Below are 17925 nucleotides of genomic sequence, written 5' to 3' on the forward strand. Positions count from 1 at the left end.
CTGAACAGCAGAACAACCAGTTGCAATGACATGCATTGACCACTAGGGGGCAGACGCTCAACACAGGAGCTGCCCCCAGCCCGCAGGCCCCAGGCCGGCCAAGGTGGGTGCCAGCAGGGGCCTCTTGATCACCCCGCCGGTTGCCCAACAGATCAGCCCTGATCACTGACCAGGGTGAGGGATCCTACCCGTGTATGAATTTTGTGCACCAGGCCTCTAGTACAAGATAAAGAGAAACAAAGGAAACTGCCCAGATGGCTAACAAGGAAGAGCTTTGTTAAACAAATTATGGGACCTTCACGTAAAACAATTATATTTTTTGTTACCTTTCCATGTTAAATGGAAAAAAGAGCGACATATAACATTGCATATGAAGTGTGATCATCCATGTAGCTCTTTCTAGGCTGAGTGTAACATATGAAAGCACAGAACCCATCAGAAATGGATGGAGTGCTTATCTCTTCCTGCCTGGATGGTTGGTGAATTTTATTTGCTTCAGATTTTCTGCATTTTCTACATATACGCTCATTTGATAATGAGACACGATATGCAAGTTAAATGCATGCTCGGCCAGAGCTGTGGTGGCGGGCAGGATGGCCAGCAGCAATGGGGTCTCCTTGGCCTGCTATCAGGGCCTGTCACATAGACGTGACATTTCCCTTGCGGATGCAGCATAGTCCTCGGCTGGATGGTCTCTTCGTGCAGCTAAACGTGAGCTCAAGGTGACCCATTTTGGGGGGAACCTGCTCCCCTTTGTAATGTACCACTAGCTCCTTGCCGTGAACAGTTAACATTGCAGGGAAAGTGAAACACGACTTTGTAATAACTTGGTACAACACACGGGAAATTATTTAATAAAACCACAACCATGTCTTTCTCTGTAGTCACACTTCCTAGTGTGTGTGTGTGTGTCAGACACGGGGGGCGGGAGCGGGGAGGTCAGAGCTCCCAGGGTCATTGTCATTCACTCATCTCCCTGTAGTGTGTTGGCGTTTGAAACGTCCTGGTTGTGAGTTTAACTAGTGAACATGGCTTATGCAAACCAGTATCTGTCCATTTGCTAACTTGCCCTTCACGCCCCAGCTCATTGGTTTACTAATCTGAACTTAGACACGCAAATCGCAGCAGGTGCGTGGAGGCGGCAGGCCACGCCTCAGTGGTCTGCATTGATGCTCCCGCTGAAACCAGGGCGAGGCGAGTGTGCGACACGCAGAGCTCAGAGCACAAGGAAGGCAGGGACCGTGCGGACGCTGCTGCTTCCCCAGCCACTTTGAGGAGTCACTTCTGTGAATGTGTGAGGCCATGGCGCCGAGATGGCATACATGGCCCCGCCCATCGCTCCCCACCCTCTGTCACCCGATGGATATGTCAGCAGCATGTAACACTGTTCTTTCACTTCAGCGTTTTACAGGATCAAGGGTTACTACTAGTAAGAGTGAGAGAGTAGATGCATGCATTTGGGAACGTTTATGTTGATCAGAGCGTCATTTGCATGTGAGCAAGCACTCCCCAGCATAGGGTTAGGGTTTATTCGTTCATTCATTGACGTGAAATTCTGAAGTCGGCCACGTTTCTTAGTCACTGCCCGGTGTTACACACATCCGCTTTGGCTTGTGAAACTTGAGAGGAAGATGTCTGCCCAACACTTAAAACTTAAATATGTTAAATTTTATACTAACAAGAGATGAAGCATTTGGAAATTCTATTACAGGCTCTTAAACACACACACACACGCACACACACACACACACACACACACACGGACTGCGCACTTTAAACAGAGGTTAAGACTGCATTCTGGTCAGCTTTTATTGAGTTTGGTCTTATATATCTTACACCTGAGCTGGCTCTTACAGTTAAGTTAGGGTCTCCTCCCTGACTGTTCAGAGAGGTGATTTCATGCGTCTTTGTTCCTGTCTTTCCTCCTCAGTGCTCTTCAGTGCCCGGCCAAAGGCAGCCCGAAGGACTCCCCCCGAAGCTTCCAGTGCTCCACCTGCAACGCGCTCTTCAGCTCGGCGCCCAGGTGTGTGTGGGTGAGCAGAGGGCCGTGAGGTCACGGGGTCCCTGCGGGTCACTGTGGAGTGCACGTGTCAGGCCTCTCTGTGGCTCTGTGTTCCGGGCTACAGACCTGAAACGCTGTCCTTTCTGCCCAATAATGCATGCGGTGACCCCGGCCCGGGCTGGGGCACGCGCTCAAAGCCGCCCCCGGCCCCTCTCCCTGCCCCGCAGCTGCGAGCAGCACCAGGAGACGTGCAGGGGCAAAGCCAGGTTCGTGTGCAAGGCCGGCAGCTGTGGGAAGCGGCTGAAGAGCAGGGATGCCTTGAAGAGACACCAGGAAAACGTCCACGCGGGTGAGGGGTCCTGGAGGGGGCTCTGACTGGCGTCCCCTCCTGGCCGAGCCGTCTGTCCACAGCTGTCTGCCTGTCTGTCTGCAGCCCCTCTGTCTGTCGCTGTGGAGTGGACAGCTGGCCTTCCCTCCACGTGTGTGCGGACAGGCGTTCCCTTCCCCTGACACTTTCTTTTCCAAGTCGATTTCGGCAGAATTTGTCATTTTCCTGCCTGAGTCCATCTGCCTTCTTATCCTTACAGGAAAATTCCGCTTTTTAACGCTTCTCCTCCTCTGTCGGGAGAATGACTGACTGCCTTGTGCCGTGGGGTTGATTGACTGTTTGGATGAGGACAGCAGATGCTGTTGGATTCTTCCGATGGCTGGGTAAACAGCGACGCAGGCGTGAGAGGCGACCGTCACGGGGTTGCACCCACCTGACACACGGTGACTGTTTCGGTTCAGGGACTGAATGCACTGCACTGAGCCAAGCAGACCCCACACCCTGGGAGCTCGCTTTCCTCCCCGGGAGGCGTGTCCTTAGAGGAGGAGGCGGTCCCCGGAGCCCCTGCTGCACCCACACTTCCTCCAGGGCATCCTGCTGCCTCGGCTTCTGGGAAGTGGTTGGCATGTCTTTCTGACATGAGGAAACTGGATTTCTTGTCCCCGACCCTCGCATTCAGGAGAGGAGGGTGATCGGGTCAGCCTCACTGTCCCTGTTTGTGCCTTGTCTCTAATGCTGACTTGCTGGGTGCTGCCGGCTGGTGTGAGCAAGTGCTGGCACTTCCACCTGGTCTGGGCTGCCCTTCAGGTGTGAGCTGCGCGTGAGCCCCCTCAGGTGTGAGCTGTGTGTGAGCCCCCTTGGGTGTGAGCTGTGTGTGAGCCCCCTCAGGTGTGAGCTGCGCGTGAGCCCCCTCAGGTGTGAGCTGTGTGTGAGCCCCCTCGGGTGTGAGCTGTGTGTGTGAGCCCCCTCGGGTGTGAGCTGTGTGTGAGCCTCCTCGGGTGTGAGCTGCATATGAGCCCTGGAGGAGGAAGTACTGGCCTGGAAACAGAGTTTCCAGATGCCCATGCATCTGTGGCCCTTTAAGATTGTTAATAGTCCCTAATTTAACTGTAAGAGCCAGCTCAGCAAAAGTGTCTTTGGTGTAGAATATACAATACAAAAGTCAGTAAAATCTGACTGGAATGCAGTTTTAAACTCTGTTAAAGTGCACAGCCCTCGAGTGTTTTTTAAGTGCCTATAATACAATTTCCAAATGCTTAATCTCATTATTATAAAATCCTATATAATAAAAGGCTAATATGCAAATTGACCGAACAGTGGAATGACCAGTTGCTATGATGCACGTTGACCAACCAAGGGCAGACACCCAATGCAGGAACTGCCCCCTGGTAGTTAGTGCTCTCCCACAGTGGGAGCACCACTCAGCCAGAAACCGGGCTCACAGCTGGCCATGAGCCTCTTCTGCCTCCACGGCAATGCTAAGGATATCGGGCTGAGGGACACCCCCCGCACCGCCCCCCCTGCAGTGCATGAATTTCATGCACCGGGCCTCTAGTTTTAACATATTTAAGTTTCGAGCAGAAGTTTCCATCCGCAGGGCTGTGCTGTCCCTTTCCTGGAGGGCGTGTGCGGGTCTGAGGAGGCTGCCTTGTCTGCACTCCTGGTTCCTGGCTCTGCATGGCCCGCCTTCATTGTCCGTGTCGAGCTGTCAGGTGTAACATGCTCTTCTCCTTTTCTCCGTCTCCATCTGTGATGTGTTACAGCAAATCTTTCTTGTCGTTTGTGAAGTGAGTCTGCGGCGTAAGTGAAAAGCCAGATGCTGAAACACCTCTGGGACCGTGTGTTCTCGCCGTCACTGGGCAGGCGGTCTCCAGCCTGGGCTCCCCCAGCCCCAGCTCTGAGGCTGCTTGTCACTGGCCTTGGGCCTTATAATCCTACTCGTTCTGGAAGCCCCTGGTGGTTTTGTAGGAAAGCGTTTATGAAGCAAAGTGTTTGTTTTACTCTGCAGTGGGCGGGTCATGGAAAATGTGGGGCTTACTGTGTAGCCAGAGGTCTCCGTGCCCACCCTTCGCTGGGCCTGGCACCCCTTCTGTCTCGTTCTGAGCCTCTCTTGCTTCTTCCTTTCCTCCGTGGCCGGCACAGAGTTTTGGGGAAAGGATATTCCATCTTGAGAGCAGTGTCCACACAGGGCGGTGGGATCCTTTGCTAGGAAGGCCGGTATTCCAGGAGAGAGATGGTCTCCCCACTGTTACACTGATGGCAACAGATGGTCCTGTTAGGGATATGAGTTGAAGATGCTGAGAAGAGAGAAGCTGAGTTGTTTTTTTATATATTTTTATTGATTTCAGAGAGGAAGGGAGAGGGGGAGAGAGAGAGAAACATCAATGATGAGAGAGAATCATTGATTGCCGGTGGCCTCCAGCACGCCCCCTACTGGGGATTGAGCCCATAACCCAGGCATGTGGCCTGACCGGGAATTGAGCCGTGACCTCCTGCTTAGCTTAGCAGGAAGCTAAGTCTTTAAATAATCATCACATTGCTCAACCACTGAGCCAAGCCAGCCGGGCAGGAAGCTAAGTCTTTAAATAATCATCACATTTTTCCACAGAAACTGTGACATGTGGTGGATAGGGTTTCCAGCCACTCCTCGAAGTGTACTTAGCCCCATTGTGTCAAACCTGCAGTAACTAAGCTCAGTTGTATCAATTTCTCACACACTCCCTACCTTTGTAAGTAGTGTGTTCCTGAATTTTGTTGTTGTTGTTGTTAATCCTCACCAGAGGATATTTTCCCATTAATTTTTAGGAAGAGTGGAAGAGAGAGGGAAAGACAGAGAGAAACATCGATATGAGAGAAACACATCGATTGGTTGCCTCCTGCATATGCCCCAACCAGGGCCTGGGCCAGGGAGGAGCCTGCAACCAAGGTATGTGCCCTTGACCGGAATTGAACCCAGGATTCGGTGGTCCTTAGGCTGATGCTCTATCCCAGCCGTGGGCAAACTACGGCCCGCGGGCCGGATCCAGCCCGTTTGAAATGAATCAAACTAAAAAAAAAAAGACCGTACCCTTTTATGTAATGATGTTTACTTTGAATTTATATTAGTTCACACAAACACTCCATTCATGCTTTTGTTCCGGCCCTCCGGTCCAGTTTAAGAACCCATTGTGGCCCTCGAGTCAAAAAGTTTGCCCACCCCTGCTCTATCTACTGAGCCAAACCGACTAGGGCCCTGAATATTTTTTTAAAATATATTTTTTATTGATTTTAGAGAGGAGGGGAAAGGGAGAGAGAGATAGAAATATCAATGATGAGGGAGAATCATGGATTGGCTGCCTTCTGCACGCCCCCTACTGGGGATGGAGCCCACAACCCAGGCATGTGCTCTTGATTGGAATTGAACCTGGGACCCTTCATCCATAGGCTGACACTCTATCCCTGAGCCAAACTGGCTAGGGCGGGCCCTGGATGTTTTTGAAAATGGAATCTGAAAGTCAGATATAAGATTTGCCTGAATACAGGGAAACTGAAGTAGTGTACAGACTAGTGTTGGCTTGGTAGGAGCTGTTGTCCTTGAACCTAGGGATGCTGGGAGGGTGGAGAGAACCTTCAGGGTCACCCAGACAAAGCGGAGTGAAGGTGCCGACTCCCTTAGCCCCTTCCCACCTTTCCCCTTCGCCCAGATCCTGTGGATGCTCACTGAGATTTTGTTTTTATGGGCGATAGCATTTATCTCCATTCTCAGGTGAATAATCATAAACTGTCCCCCGATCTCTTCTGGGAGGAGCTAGGACTCCAGTTCTAGGAGGAAGATGAGAAGACGTGAAGAGGAAACACTGAGAAACTCTACTTCCAATGCTCCTCATTTAGCTCTTGGTGGTGTTTTGTTTCTGTTTCAGGAGATCCTAAGAAAAAGCTCATCTGTTCCGTGTGCAATAAAAAGTGTTCTTCAGCATCCAGCCTACAGGAACACAGGAAGGTCAGTGGCATAAAGATGAGTGCCCATCAGAGCGTCCAATGTTTTTAGTCATGTATGGTGTCTGCCGTGTAATATTGTCATTGATTTCAATACAGACATTCTAAAATGAAAGACCGAGATGTAGAAGAGTAACCTCGTCCAAAGAATATTCTGAGCTCTTGTTCAGAATCAGTAGACGTAGTTCCTGAATATTTCCTTCTCCTACAAGCTCAATCCTGGCTGCTTGTTCAGGTCTTGGTAGATCTCGATCCTGGCTGGTGGGGGTGGAGAACAGCACCCACGTTGTCTCTAAGGATATCAATGTCACTGATGAGCTCGAGGTGGCATTTGCTTCGCGCCTCTGACTTAGCCCTTTTGAAGCCATAGGCAGCTTTGACCGATCCACATGGTTGGGGACCTCTAATGTCTAGTAGAGGTTGGTTGCAGTATTTCACATTGCCAGTAGGTGGTGCTTTAAGACGATGCTGAATGACATTTTCCTCTAGTGCAGTGGTTCTCAACCTGTGGGTCACGACCCCTTTGGCGGCCGAACGACCCTTTCACAGGGGTTGCCTAAGACCATCCTGCATATCAGATATTTACATTACGATTCATAACAGTATCAAAATTACAGTTATGAAGTATCAACGAAAATAATTTTATGGTTGGGTCACAACATGAGGAACCGTATTTAAAGGGCCAGAAGGTTGAGAACCACTGGTAATGTAATAGCCTACATTACTGTATACTATCCTATATTCCAATAAGATATACTCTGATCCTTATTTTTTTAAATATATTTTTATTGATTTCACAGAGGAAGGGAGAGGGAAACAGAGAGAGAGAAACATCAATAATGAGAAAGAATCATTCATGCCCTCACCAGAAATCAAACTATGACCTCCTGGTTCTTAGGTCAACACTCAACCGCTGAGCCAAGCCAGTTGGGGCGTGATTCTTCTTGAAAATTACTTAGTTTGGAATTGAAATTATTGTTATTACTCCCCATATCAATGGACATTTATGTATGTTACTTAACGTTAGGCATAAGTAAATAGCATTACTTATCATTTTCACTTTAAATCTGGTTATTTTATTAAACCTTTTTAGGAGTTTTGAAAATAGCTTTGGCCTGAATTTTCCACTATAAAGAAGATATTTAATGCAAAATTGCTTTCATGCACGTAAATGCTTTCTATTTTATAATTTGGGTAATATCAGTTCAGTTCAACCTTTAAAAGTGTTTCATGATTCAGGAGCCATGAGAGTTAGAAGTATACAAATATGATTATTATCCTGCAGTATTTTAAGTTTCCATTTTATAAATGCGTTAATCATTTTTATGTTGTAAAAGTTTAGCATTAAAAATGAAAATAAATACGATTTCATTTATGTGTGGCTGAGAAGGCATCTCATCTTTCTTAGAGCATTTTGCCATCATAAAGGGCATTATTCATGTGTTGCAGAAACATAGTTTAAGAATATGAACCTGTACTTACTATCTTTAAATAAACAGTGCGTGCTGTACCCTTGCTCCTGTGGGTGGGCCTCGGATGGTGGAAGAGACAGCCTTCCAGATGTCCCAGGCAGGGTCTCTGTACCACCTGGTTCTGGCCGTGGGAGTGCTGTGCGACCCGCCCGGCTTTCCAAGGGACCTGGAGCTCTCTGACCCCGCCCATCTCCTGACCAGATTAGATGCCCTGCATCCAGGGGTGCAAGCCAGATGAGTGGGACGGCATCTTCTCTTCTCCTTGTTTCTCTCCCTTTTCCCTGCTTTTCACAACTGCCTTGGCCGACTCACCAAGAGTCAGCTCTGACCAAAGCGGAAGGTGCTGTCAGCCTCCAACCTGCCATTCGTTGGGCTCAGAATTTAGGCCAAGACTGCAGCCCTGGGTTCTGTGTCCCCACTTGCTCCCTCTTTTTAGGGCCACTTAGATCAAGGGGGCCATTTGCCGGGAGACAACGGCCTTCCACTTGTTGCTCACTATGCACTGCCGTCGGTGCCCGGTCAGGACTTCGCCGTGACCTTCCTCTCTGCCAGGGCCCAGCGGCTCTGCTATTATAACACACTGTGTGATGCTTTACAGAAAGGCTACTTTACTATGCACTAGGTAGGTCAGCAATATTACGTAGTTAAACAGTGTGCAATCGTATTTACTTTCAGCTAGAGGCCCGATGCACAAAATTCAGGCCGGGGGCCTCTGCTCTGCTTCTGCCACGGCTCCACCCGCTGCAGCTTTGTCCAGAAGGAAGGATATCTGGAAGGGCACCTTGTCTAATTAGCATATTATGCTTTTATTATTATAGATGACATGGGTTTACTAATTAACTTAGGCTCATTGCAATCTTCTATATAATAAAAGCCTAAGTGACCGTTATGGCGGAACGACCAGAATGAGCGGTAGCTATGATGCGCACTGACCACGGGGGGGGGGCGGGGGTGGGGGCAGGCAGATGCTCGACTCAGGAGCTGCCCCCTGGTAGTCAGTGTGCTCCCACAGGGAAACCCCCTTCTCAGCCAGAAGCTGGGCTCATGGCTGGCGAGCGCTGCAGCAATGGCGGGAGCCTCTCCTGCCTCCATGGTAGTAAGGAGTGAGGGGTCCAGGACTGCGAGTGGGCGCAGGCAGGGCTGAGGGACACCCCACCCCTCAGTGCACGAATTTCGTGCACTGGGCCTCTAGTTTTAATATACATAGGATAGAATGAACAGATTAGGGCTGAATTATAATATATAGTTTTGGGTTATTGCCGTAGCAACTTCCACATGTTTATACTTTTATTTGAGCTCTATGAAACGTATGTGGCTTTGACAGTTGATTTAACTGTTGATTTAACCTTTGGCAGATCCATGAGATATTTGATTGTCAAGAATGTATGAAGAAATTCATTTCGGCGAATCAGCTAAAGCGTCACATGATCACCCACTCAGGTAAAATACATATTTTTAACTTTCTGTTGAAATCACTACCGATGTTTGCCTTGTCACTCAGGAGCGCTGAGAGGGCCCAGCAGGAGACCTGGCTGTTGGTTGTGGCGCAGCCATTCCGTAGACGTGAGGTTTTGAACAAGTTACTTAACTTCGCTGGACCTCAGCCTGTCTATGGAGCCAGGGTGGCTGGTCTCAATGATTCCAAAAGTCTTCCAAGCCCCCCTTTAGTTTGTCCCTCAGTCCTGCTTGAGCCTCAGGCTCTGAATTCTTCATCTGTGACATGGGGCACTGGTTCGGATGCTTCACAGCTGCCGGGAAGGGAAAGGAGCTGGCTTCTGTCTGTAGCCTGTGGAGGGCCTGACCCTGGGGACCGAGGCCACAGTTGCAGCCCCTCCATCTTGAGATGTGTTTCCCGTCTCACTGAGGTCCCGGTAAACGTTAGTGAAATGCTCAGACCTCCACTTTGAGGATGTGAGTTTTTAAAGCTGTAGTCTCAGTGCAAGCACGTTTGCACCAGAAAGGGGTCTGTGATACAGATTTTCAAAAAGCCAGCCTGAGGGTGATTTGTGCTTTGTGAGGTCTCTTTCTGGAGTTTAGGAAGTCGGTAATGTGAGACCATGAAGGTCACAGTGTCGCTGAATGTCCACTGTGTTAGGAGATAGAGACAGATGTTTTCTCAAATGAACCTGAGAGGTCGGGAGCGGGTGCCCCGCAGAAGGGCTTTGTGAGAAACAAACAGCATCTCTCTGCCTCGTTGTCAGCATGAGGAGTGAGCACAGGGGTTCCAGGGCCGCCTCGGGGCGTGGTGTCTCCCGGGCCGGACTCCCGGCCCAGCAGGAGGCGGGTCTGTCCTTTAAGTCCTCATGTCCTTCATGGCCAGGCCATGCCTCGCGCCGGAGTGTGGCCCTGATGGCAGCTCGCACCTACTGGTGGGTTTTCCTCTTGGAAGTGGGGTTTCTTCGTTGGACTTGAATGATCTTCATATGTAAGCTCTTCGCACCATCAGCTTACGAAGCGGGTCTCTACCAACCAGCTCCGCTTCCTGGCGAGCAGGCCCATCAGCACCGGTGGGCGGCGGTGGGGGCCCTGCAGGCGCTTCCATCATGTTCACTGTCATTCATGAGGAGTCCTGGGAGGGGAGGCGGTTTCTCCTTCGCTCCACGTCGATCTGAGGGGTCTGCACTCCCTCCCCGCAGAGAAACGGCCCTACCGCTGCGAGATCTGCAACAAGTCCTTCAAGCGGCTGGACCAGGTGGGCGCCCACAAGGTGATCCACAGCGAGGACAAGCCCTACAAGTGCAAGCGCTGCGGGAAGGGCTTCGCCCACCGCAACGTGTACAAGAACCACAAGAAGGTAACGCTGCTGCCGCCCGTGTTCCCGACGCCCTGCCCCGATTTCCCGTCGTTTCTCCTTGAGGCCCTTTCTGTATGTCGGGGGCCGGCCGGCCCTGGAACAGCTGGAGAGACTGTGCTCTGGCTGAGCCCTAACTCAGGCCGTGGCCTGGGGACCCCGTTTCTATCTCCCACCCTCTGAGACCGCTCTCCGCACACGCAGAGGGTCCTCCGTCCTCTCTTCAGAACGGCACTAGTCACGCAGGCTTCCTTCTCCTCCTCCTCCTCCTCCTTCTCCTCCTCCTCCTCTTCCCTCAAAAAAATATAACGCTGCTCACGTTCCCTTCCACATCCCTCCCTCGCGGCCCGGGTGCAGTCTGCGCACAGGTCTGCCTCCAGGCTCTCCACACGCCCGGGTCCCTCCCAGGGCCTGGCCGGAGCTCTGGCTGGTCCTCTCCTGTCTTCTCTGTGTCGGCCCCAGCTGTGACCTCTGCCACCAACTCTCTCCTGACGAATCCCGGCGGATTTGCTTCTTGAATCCAAGCTTCAGACCCGAACTTAGGGCCGCTTGCTTGACCCATGACAGGGCATCTCTCTGACTCGTCTCCCCACCTTGTCCTGCCTTTTGCCCCCATAACCTCTCTCTTGGAGTTTCCTGGTTTTGTTCACAACAAAAGCATAGAATGACCCCTGCGCCTTCTTTTATTTTTAGCCCCTTTTTGGAATGAGAAGGCAGTTCTTTTTTTAAAAAAATATATATTTTTATTGTTTTTTTTTTTACAGAGAAGAAGGGAAAGGGACAGAGAGCCAGAAACATCCATGAGAGAGAAACATCAATCAGCTGCCTCCTGCACACCCCCTACTGGGGATGTGCCCACAACCCAGGTACATGCCCTTGACTGGAATAGAACCTGGGACCTTTCAGTCCACAGGCCGACGCTCTATCCACTGAGCCAAACTGGTCAGGGCGAGAAGGCAGTTCTTAAAGCTTCTCTCCTCCGCCTAATCCCACCCCTTCGCAGTCAGACGCTGTGTTACCCTCCTGCTGACTGCTTGGCATCACGGTCATGCCCGTCAAGGAGGCTTCTCGTCTCCCCACCTCCCGCTGCTGTCCCTGCTGCCAGGTGAGCATCCCCGAGCTCACCTGATCGCCCCTCTGGGCTCTCGTGTTATTAGCAGATCCCAGTGCTGGGTAAGTCAGAGCACACTCCCTCCCCCTCCCTAGAACAGCTGACACGGGTCCTCATGGGTGTGACCTCTAACCCCCCTTCCTTTCCTCCTCCCAACAGGACTTGCTTCATGCTGTCATCCCTGTTTTCTCTGTCGATTTTTGTTTGCGTTTCCTACACTTTCCGCAAGCTCTTGTTTCGGAATGTTCAGTTTTATCTGACCTACCTTGTGTATGTAATAGGTAATGTTTGCATTGAATTTAGAAAATTTGTCCCAAGAGACTCAACATCTCAGAAATGTCTGTTGACATGCATTTGTGGTGTAATAAGTATTTGCTTATTGATTTTGGTTGATGGAAGCGTGCTGTTAAGGGTCATGTATATACTGTCTTTTAAAATAATTCGTTACTTTTTCCCCACTTGCAATATTCCATTGGATTCATACAGTTGACCTTGAACAATGTGGAGGTTAGGGGCGTCGACCCCCCCATCGTCGAAACTCTTCTATAATTTTTAACCCCCCAAAAAAAACTTCAATGCTGAGAACCTGCTGTTGACAGGAAGCCTGACAGATCACATAAACAGTCGGCTAACACAGCCTTTGTATGTTATGTGCATTGTACACTGTATTATTTCCATAAAGTTAGAAACGCATGACAATGAAACGCATAGACATGAAAAGAAAAAGTTAAGAAAACCATAAGGAGACAAAAGTACATTTATAGTATTTACTGAAAAAAAACAAAACAAAACAAAACAAAAACCTTTCCTGTAAGTGGACCCACACCCTCTAAACCCTGTTGTTCAAGGCCAGCTGTAGTTATTCCAGCGTTGGTTGGGACTTCCCAAAGACATCTCTACTGACATCATCTACAAAGTCAGGGTTTCAGGTTCCGTGTTCATCTACCAAGAAACAGAAAGAGGCCGCCTTCCCAGGAGGGAGCAGGTCTGATTTATGGCGTCTCGGGTGGCCGCTGCCTGGTTTCTCTAGCCGTGTGCTGAGCGGCCTCAGATGTCGGTGGGCGCCCACCTTCTGCCTCTGGAATCGCGTGAGGGGAACACGCCCCTGGCCCGCGTCCTGCTCGGCCGCTGGAGCTCTCGCGTTCTCTCTCTGATGAAACTGATCTGCCCGCATTTATGAGCTTTTCACAGTTTGGCTGCTGTTATGTGCCCTGTGGGATTTGGCCCGTGCTCTCCACACCATCGCTCATACTGGGGGCCATAAATCATATGGAAGTAATAATGATGTCTCGGGAAGGACAGCAGCAGCGAGGCCTGCAGTGTCCAAGGCGGACGCCCCCTCGAGCCTTCGCTGCGGACCCACATGTGCGCGCTGTGTCTGGTCCTAGCACGCGTTTGCCTTGGTTTTGGTTTGCAATGGTCTCCAAGCGTCATGTGAAAAAAGCGAATCAACCTTTTCTTCTCTCGTGAGTCCCAAGTGGCCAGTTAGTTAAGAAACGGAAAAATGGGGATGTGTAAGGCAAGCAGGAAAAACCATTACGAGTCAGTCCGACGGGCTTCATTTAGCATGACCGACGGTGGTTATTTTAAAGCAGTGGACGCTTTTGGTTGGTTTTTGATTATGTAACCTGTGCATTTTTATTATGCTTATTTATTTCGGTCAGTTATTATAACCTTTAGGTTTGCTTGAAAAGGGACTCGTTCCTTGTGGGCATGACAGTAGGCAGTGACATTTTGAAGGAGTGATTTTTTGTCTCTGAAACAGAACGGCTCGCTGCATCCTCGTGCCGGTCATATGGGTCAGCGTTAGTCTCCCTTCTCCCTGGTCCTTTCGGTCATCGTTGGACCGGATTCATAGCTGTCGTTTAGGATGGAGCTAAAGTAAAGACTCTGTCTACATCCAAGTATATCCCTTAGATCCTGTAAATCACAACTGGGCAGATGGTTCAGAACCACAGACACAGACACTGCTCAGTTAGTCTTCACCCCCCACCTTACTCACTATCAAACTTATTACAAAGCAGAACTGGGGAGGGTGAGCCTCCTCCTCCAGGCAGGACGCCAGGCTGGCAGGACCCACTGAGATCTGGGAGCTGGCAGTCCTTGTGTGATGGTGGCAGCGTGCACAGAGGACTTGTCCCGATGACGTCACCTACAAGCTGTTGGGGACAGAGCTGTGTCTAGGCTAATAAAGACCCTTTTCCTAACCTTCCAGGGGTGAACTCTGCTGGCCTGCCGGGACCTGTAGTCACACCTCTCGGAATAATACCACGGGGCCTCCTGCGATAACTCCAGTGAATTCCAAACTCTGGGCCACGGCCACTTTGTGGGTCTTGGAGGCAGTTCAAGGAGCCACGGGGTGCCATTAAAAATAGCACAGAAAGGGTGGGAATGAGGGTCATTTAATGGAGTAATGTGTGTCTGTGTCCACGTGTGTGTACGTGTTGGATTTTTGTTATAGAAAGTATGTCTTTGGTCAAACAGTTTGAAAGATGCTGCAGACCAGACTTTGCTCAGGTGAAATGTTGTAGCTCTGAAAGGAAAGGACAGGTCTCTCTCTAAATAGGTCACGGATTAGGCTCTAAAAGCATAAGGTACGTTTTGCACAGTAACAAAAAGCATCCTTGACAATCTCGTTGGAAGGGGAAGGGGCTACGTTGGAGACTACACGTCAGTCCCGATCGCTGCATCACGGCCACTTGACTCCACCTTTGCGTGGGTTTCTCCTCCTGCATCTGCTGCAGGGGGCGCAGCGGGCGTTCCTGTAGGGGCCTGATCAGGCTGTACCTGCGCTCACACCACCTGCCTTTGTAGGCTAGCAGATGATGGGCTGCAGTGTGCTACCTGCACAGTGTGGGGGTGGGGGGTGGGGGAAAGACAGGGTTGCTGCTTCCCTGTATTCACAGAGCTTCATCGTGGAAGAGAGAATACACTTGTTAGGATCGGGCAGCTAACCCATGGCAGGCACTATAGAGGCAGACTGGCAGGCTTTTAAGTTCATGTCAGTGTAGTGAGCCAGAGGGTCCTTGTTGGAAGCAGTGCTGTTGGAACAGCGGTTCTCAACCTGTGGGTCACCAACCTGTGCGTCGCGACCCCTTTGGGGGTCGAATGACCCTTTCACAGGGGTCGCCTAAGACCATCGAAAAACACATATAATTACATATTGTTTTTGTGATTAATCACTATGCTTTAATTATGTTCAATTTGTAACAATGAAAATACATCCTGCATATCAGATATTTACATGACGATTCATAACAGTAGCAACATTACAGTTTTGAAGCAGCAACGAGAAGAATTTTATAGTTTGGGGTCACCACAACATGAGGAACTGTATTAAAGGGCCCTGGCATTAGGAAGGTTGAGAACCACTGTGCTAGAAGCATCTTGGTTAGAAGCCTGAGGGAGCACCTCTGAGCAGCGTGGGGGGCACGCGCCCTGAGCGGGAACCTAATCGCGGCCCCCCAGGAAGACGCTTGACAGTTACAGGCGTCCCTTCTGCTAGCAGGTGCCCTTTGCCCGCCTCGGTGCCCTAACGGCTGCGGGATTTAGAGCTGGCTCCCTGGCTTATGGCTTTGTGCTAACGGACTTGTGTCTTGTAAGCAGTGCAAGGGCTGGGCTTGGCCACACGGGCGGTAATTCTGTAGGAACATCGCTGACATTTCATAATCCTAATTCTCTGTGTGGAGCGAGCTGCCTTGTTCCTGTGCTGAGCTCAGTGAAACAGATTGCTTTTCTATCTCTCCAGTTGCATTCGTTTTTGTGAGACGGAGGCCGAGGAAGGAAGCCAGTTATAAAGCCAACAGTAAAAACTTAATTCACAGGCCTTGTTAACAGCCAGATGACGCACGTTGTAGGCGGCTTTCGGTTTATTCTGTGACCCGATGGGACGGTAATGTGCTTCTGATATGCAGACATGAGTCGTTAATAACAAAGCTCCCTCTTTTAAAAAGAGACTGGTTCTAACACACACATTCCTGGAGTATTTTCTCCACGTTTATTTCCTCTCTGTGCTTTCTCTGAATTTCATGAAAGTCCTCTTGCTTTGCTGCGTGACCCCGAGAAGAAGACCATCTTCGCAGATGCTGGTGCTGTGGAGCCGTGGCTGTGACTGAGCGCAGGTTATCATCTCAACTGCCAGTGGCCCGATGAAACCTGGGTTCTGTGCTCATGAAATTAATATTTGGTCTGTGCGGCTAGAAGTGTGCTGATTTGGAAATTATGCTATAAAAGTTATGCTGCACTTGGTGACATTGTATTCGGTGTGATGAATAGTGTGACACGTTTTCTCGTGTGTTTCCACATCTGCACGGGCATCAGACGGGTGCATCCAGGGTCTGTTTCATCGGCTGGTGCGGGGACCCGTTTGCCGTTACAGCGGCAGATGGTGGTGCCATCAGTGACTCGGCATTTGAACGGATGAGCTATAGCTCAAGGATGATGCGATTGAGGTCGGTGAAAAGTCCGTCTCCCTTTTAGAGGTGAAAAATGGAAGGCTAAGTCACTTCACAAACGCTGAGTTTCACCGAGTACTTGTGAAATCTTCTCGGGGCCCTTGCCGGTTTGGCTTGGTGGATAGAGTGTCGACCTTCGGACCAAAGGGCCCCTGGTTCGATTCCGGTCAAAGGCACATACCTGGGCTGCGGGTTCCCCGACCCAGGTTGGGGTTCATGCAGGAAACAACCAGTCATATGTCTCTCACATCGATGTTTCTCTCCATCTTTCCCTCTCTCTTCCACTCTCCTTAAAAACCAATGGAAAAATATCCTCGGGTGAGGATTAGCAGCAAAAAGAAATAAACAAAAAGAAAAGAAATTCATCTTGGGGACGGAAGTCATCTGACCACGCGTGGCAACATTGTCCCTCCACCGTCCTCAGCGCAGGTGGTCTCCAGGGTCCTCTGAGCGATGGCACTTTGCGGCTTAAACGCTGAGACGTCCACACCGCAGGCCATCGCGCCCGGGTGGCGGTGGCGGGTCCGTGACAAAGGTGTGTGTTCACCTGGCTCTGTGGACAGGTTGCTGTTCAAAGACACTGCTGACTTCCAGCTGGTGTCTCGCTGTGATGGCTGTGTTTGCTTAATCCGGTTGCAGAGCACTTTGCTGTCCCGTGTTCTGTTCTCTCATACTCAGCCGCCCACATCATATCCACAGTGTCTCGCCCTGGATTTGGAGAAAGAGGAAGCGTGATGTAGGGTGGGATGTAATGTTTCTGGAAGCCTGGAGCAACCCGAGGTTTCAGACCGTCTTGCCTTGCATTTTAAAATTTAATGCTTTCTCCCCTGTTAATATCCGGGTTCTGACATGCCTAGAAAGCCTTCAGCTGCCTCGTGCACACCTCACACGGGGATCAAGCCCACAACCCGGGCCTGTGTCCACAGGTTGACGCTCCACCACGGAGCCATGCCAGCTGGGCTAATGTTCTCTGTATCGTTCCAGTTTTAGTATATGTGCTGCCGAAGTGAGCACCAAAATTATATTAAAATTCACTGTATTTTCTTCTAGTATGCTTAGGGTTTTATTCCAAACTAAAAAAAAAAACACAAAACACCTAAATTGAAATGAAATTTATCTTATTGTAAGGGGTGTGAACTAGACCAAACTTATTTTTTTCCTGAATGTCTAGAGTTGCCTAAAAACCACTTACTAAACATGTTACAGTCTTCCTATCAATTTGAAATGCCATATTTTCCAATACTAAATGATCGTGTATTTTTGTAATAGAAGAAACCTATTCTTTTTTCCATTTTATTAATCTATCTATTTCCACCTATCATTTTAGATTTGTTTTTTATTTGTTTGGTTAATCCTCACTCTAAGGTATTTTTTCCATTGATATTTTGTTGTTGTTAATCTTCACCTGGATATATTTTTCCATTGACTCTTAGAGAGAGTAGAAGAGAGAGGGAAAGACAGAGTGAAACATGCATGTGAGAGGAACACGTCAATTGGTTGCCCCCTGCATGAGCCCTGATCAGGGCCCGGGCTAGGGAGGAGCCTGAAACTGAGGTATGTGCCCTTGACCAGAATTGAACCTGGGGCCTTCAGTCCACAGGCCGATGCTCTATCCACTGAGTCAAACAGTCTGGGGCTTTTCCATTGATTTTTTACTGGAAATTGAACCCATGACCCTTCTGTGTGTGGGCTGACACGCTAATCACTGAGCAACCAGCCAGGGCCATTTTAAATTTCTGTGGCGTAAATCGCACATTCGAATATCTGTAGCTTATCCTGATTTTTAAAGTAT

At 49.8% G+C, this 17925-nt stretch overlaps 1 protein-coding gene across 1 annotated transcript in view; it reads left to right on the forward strand.

Annotated features, from left to right (window-relative positions):
• The window catches only part of PRDM5 (PR domain 5), a 184364-nt gene that overhangs the window by 122079 nt on the left and 44360 nt on the right, over window positions 1-17925 (forward strand). Inside the window, exons 10-14 of the mRNA XM_006772503.1 lie at window positions 1931-2023; window positions 2230-2351; window positions 6230-6309; window positions 9133-9217; window positions 10414-10571. Coding sequence (XP_006772566.1) covers window positions 1931-2023; window positions 2230-2351; window positions 6230-6309; window positions 9133-9217; window positions 10414-10571 — 538 coding nt within the window. The remainder of the gene's footprint in view (window positions 1-1930; window positions 2024-2229; window positions 2352-6229; window positions 6310-9132; window positions 9218-10413; window positions 10572-17925) is intronic.

This window comes from Myotis davidii, unplaced genomic scaffold, assembly GCF_000327345.1.
Source record: "Myotis davidii unplaced genomic scaffold, ASM32734v1 scaffold446, whole genome shotgun sequence".
NCBI lineage: Eukaryota > Metazoa > Chordata > Mammalia > Chiroptera > Vespertilionidae > Myotis > Myotis davidii.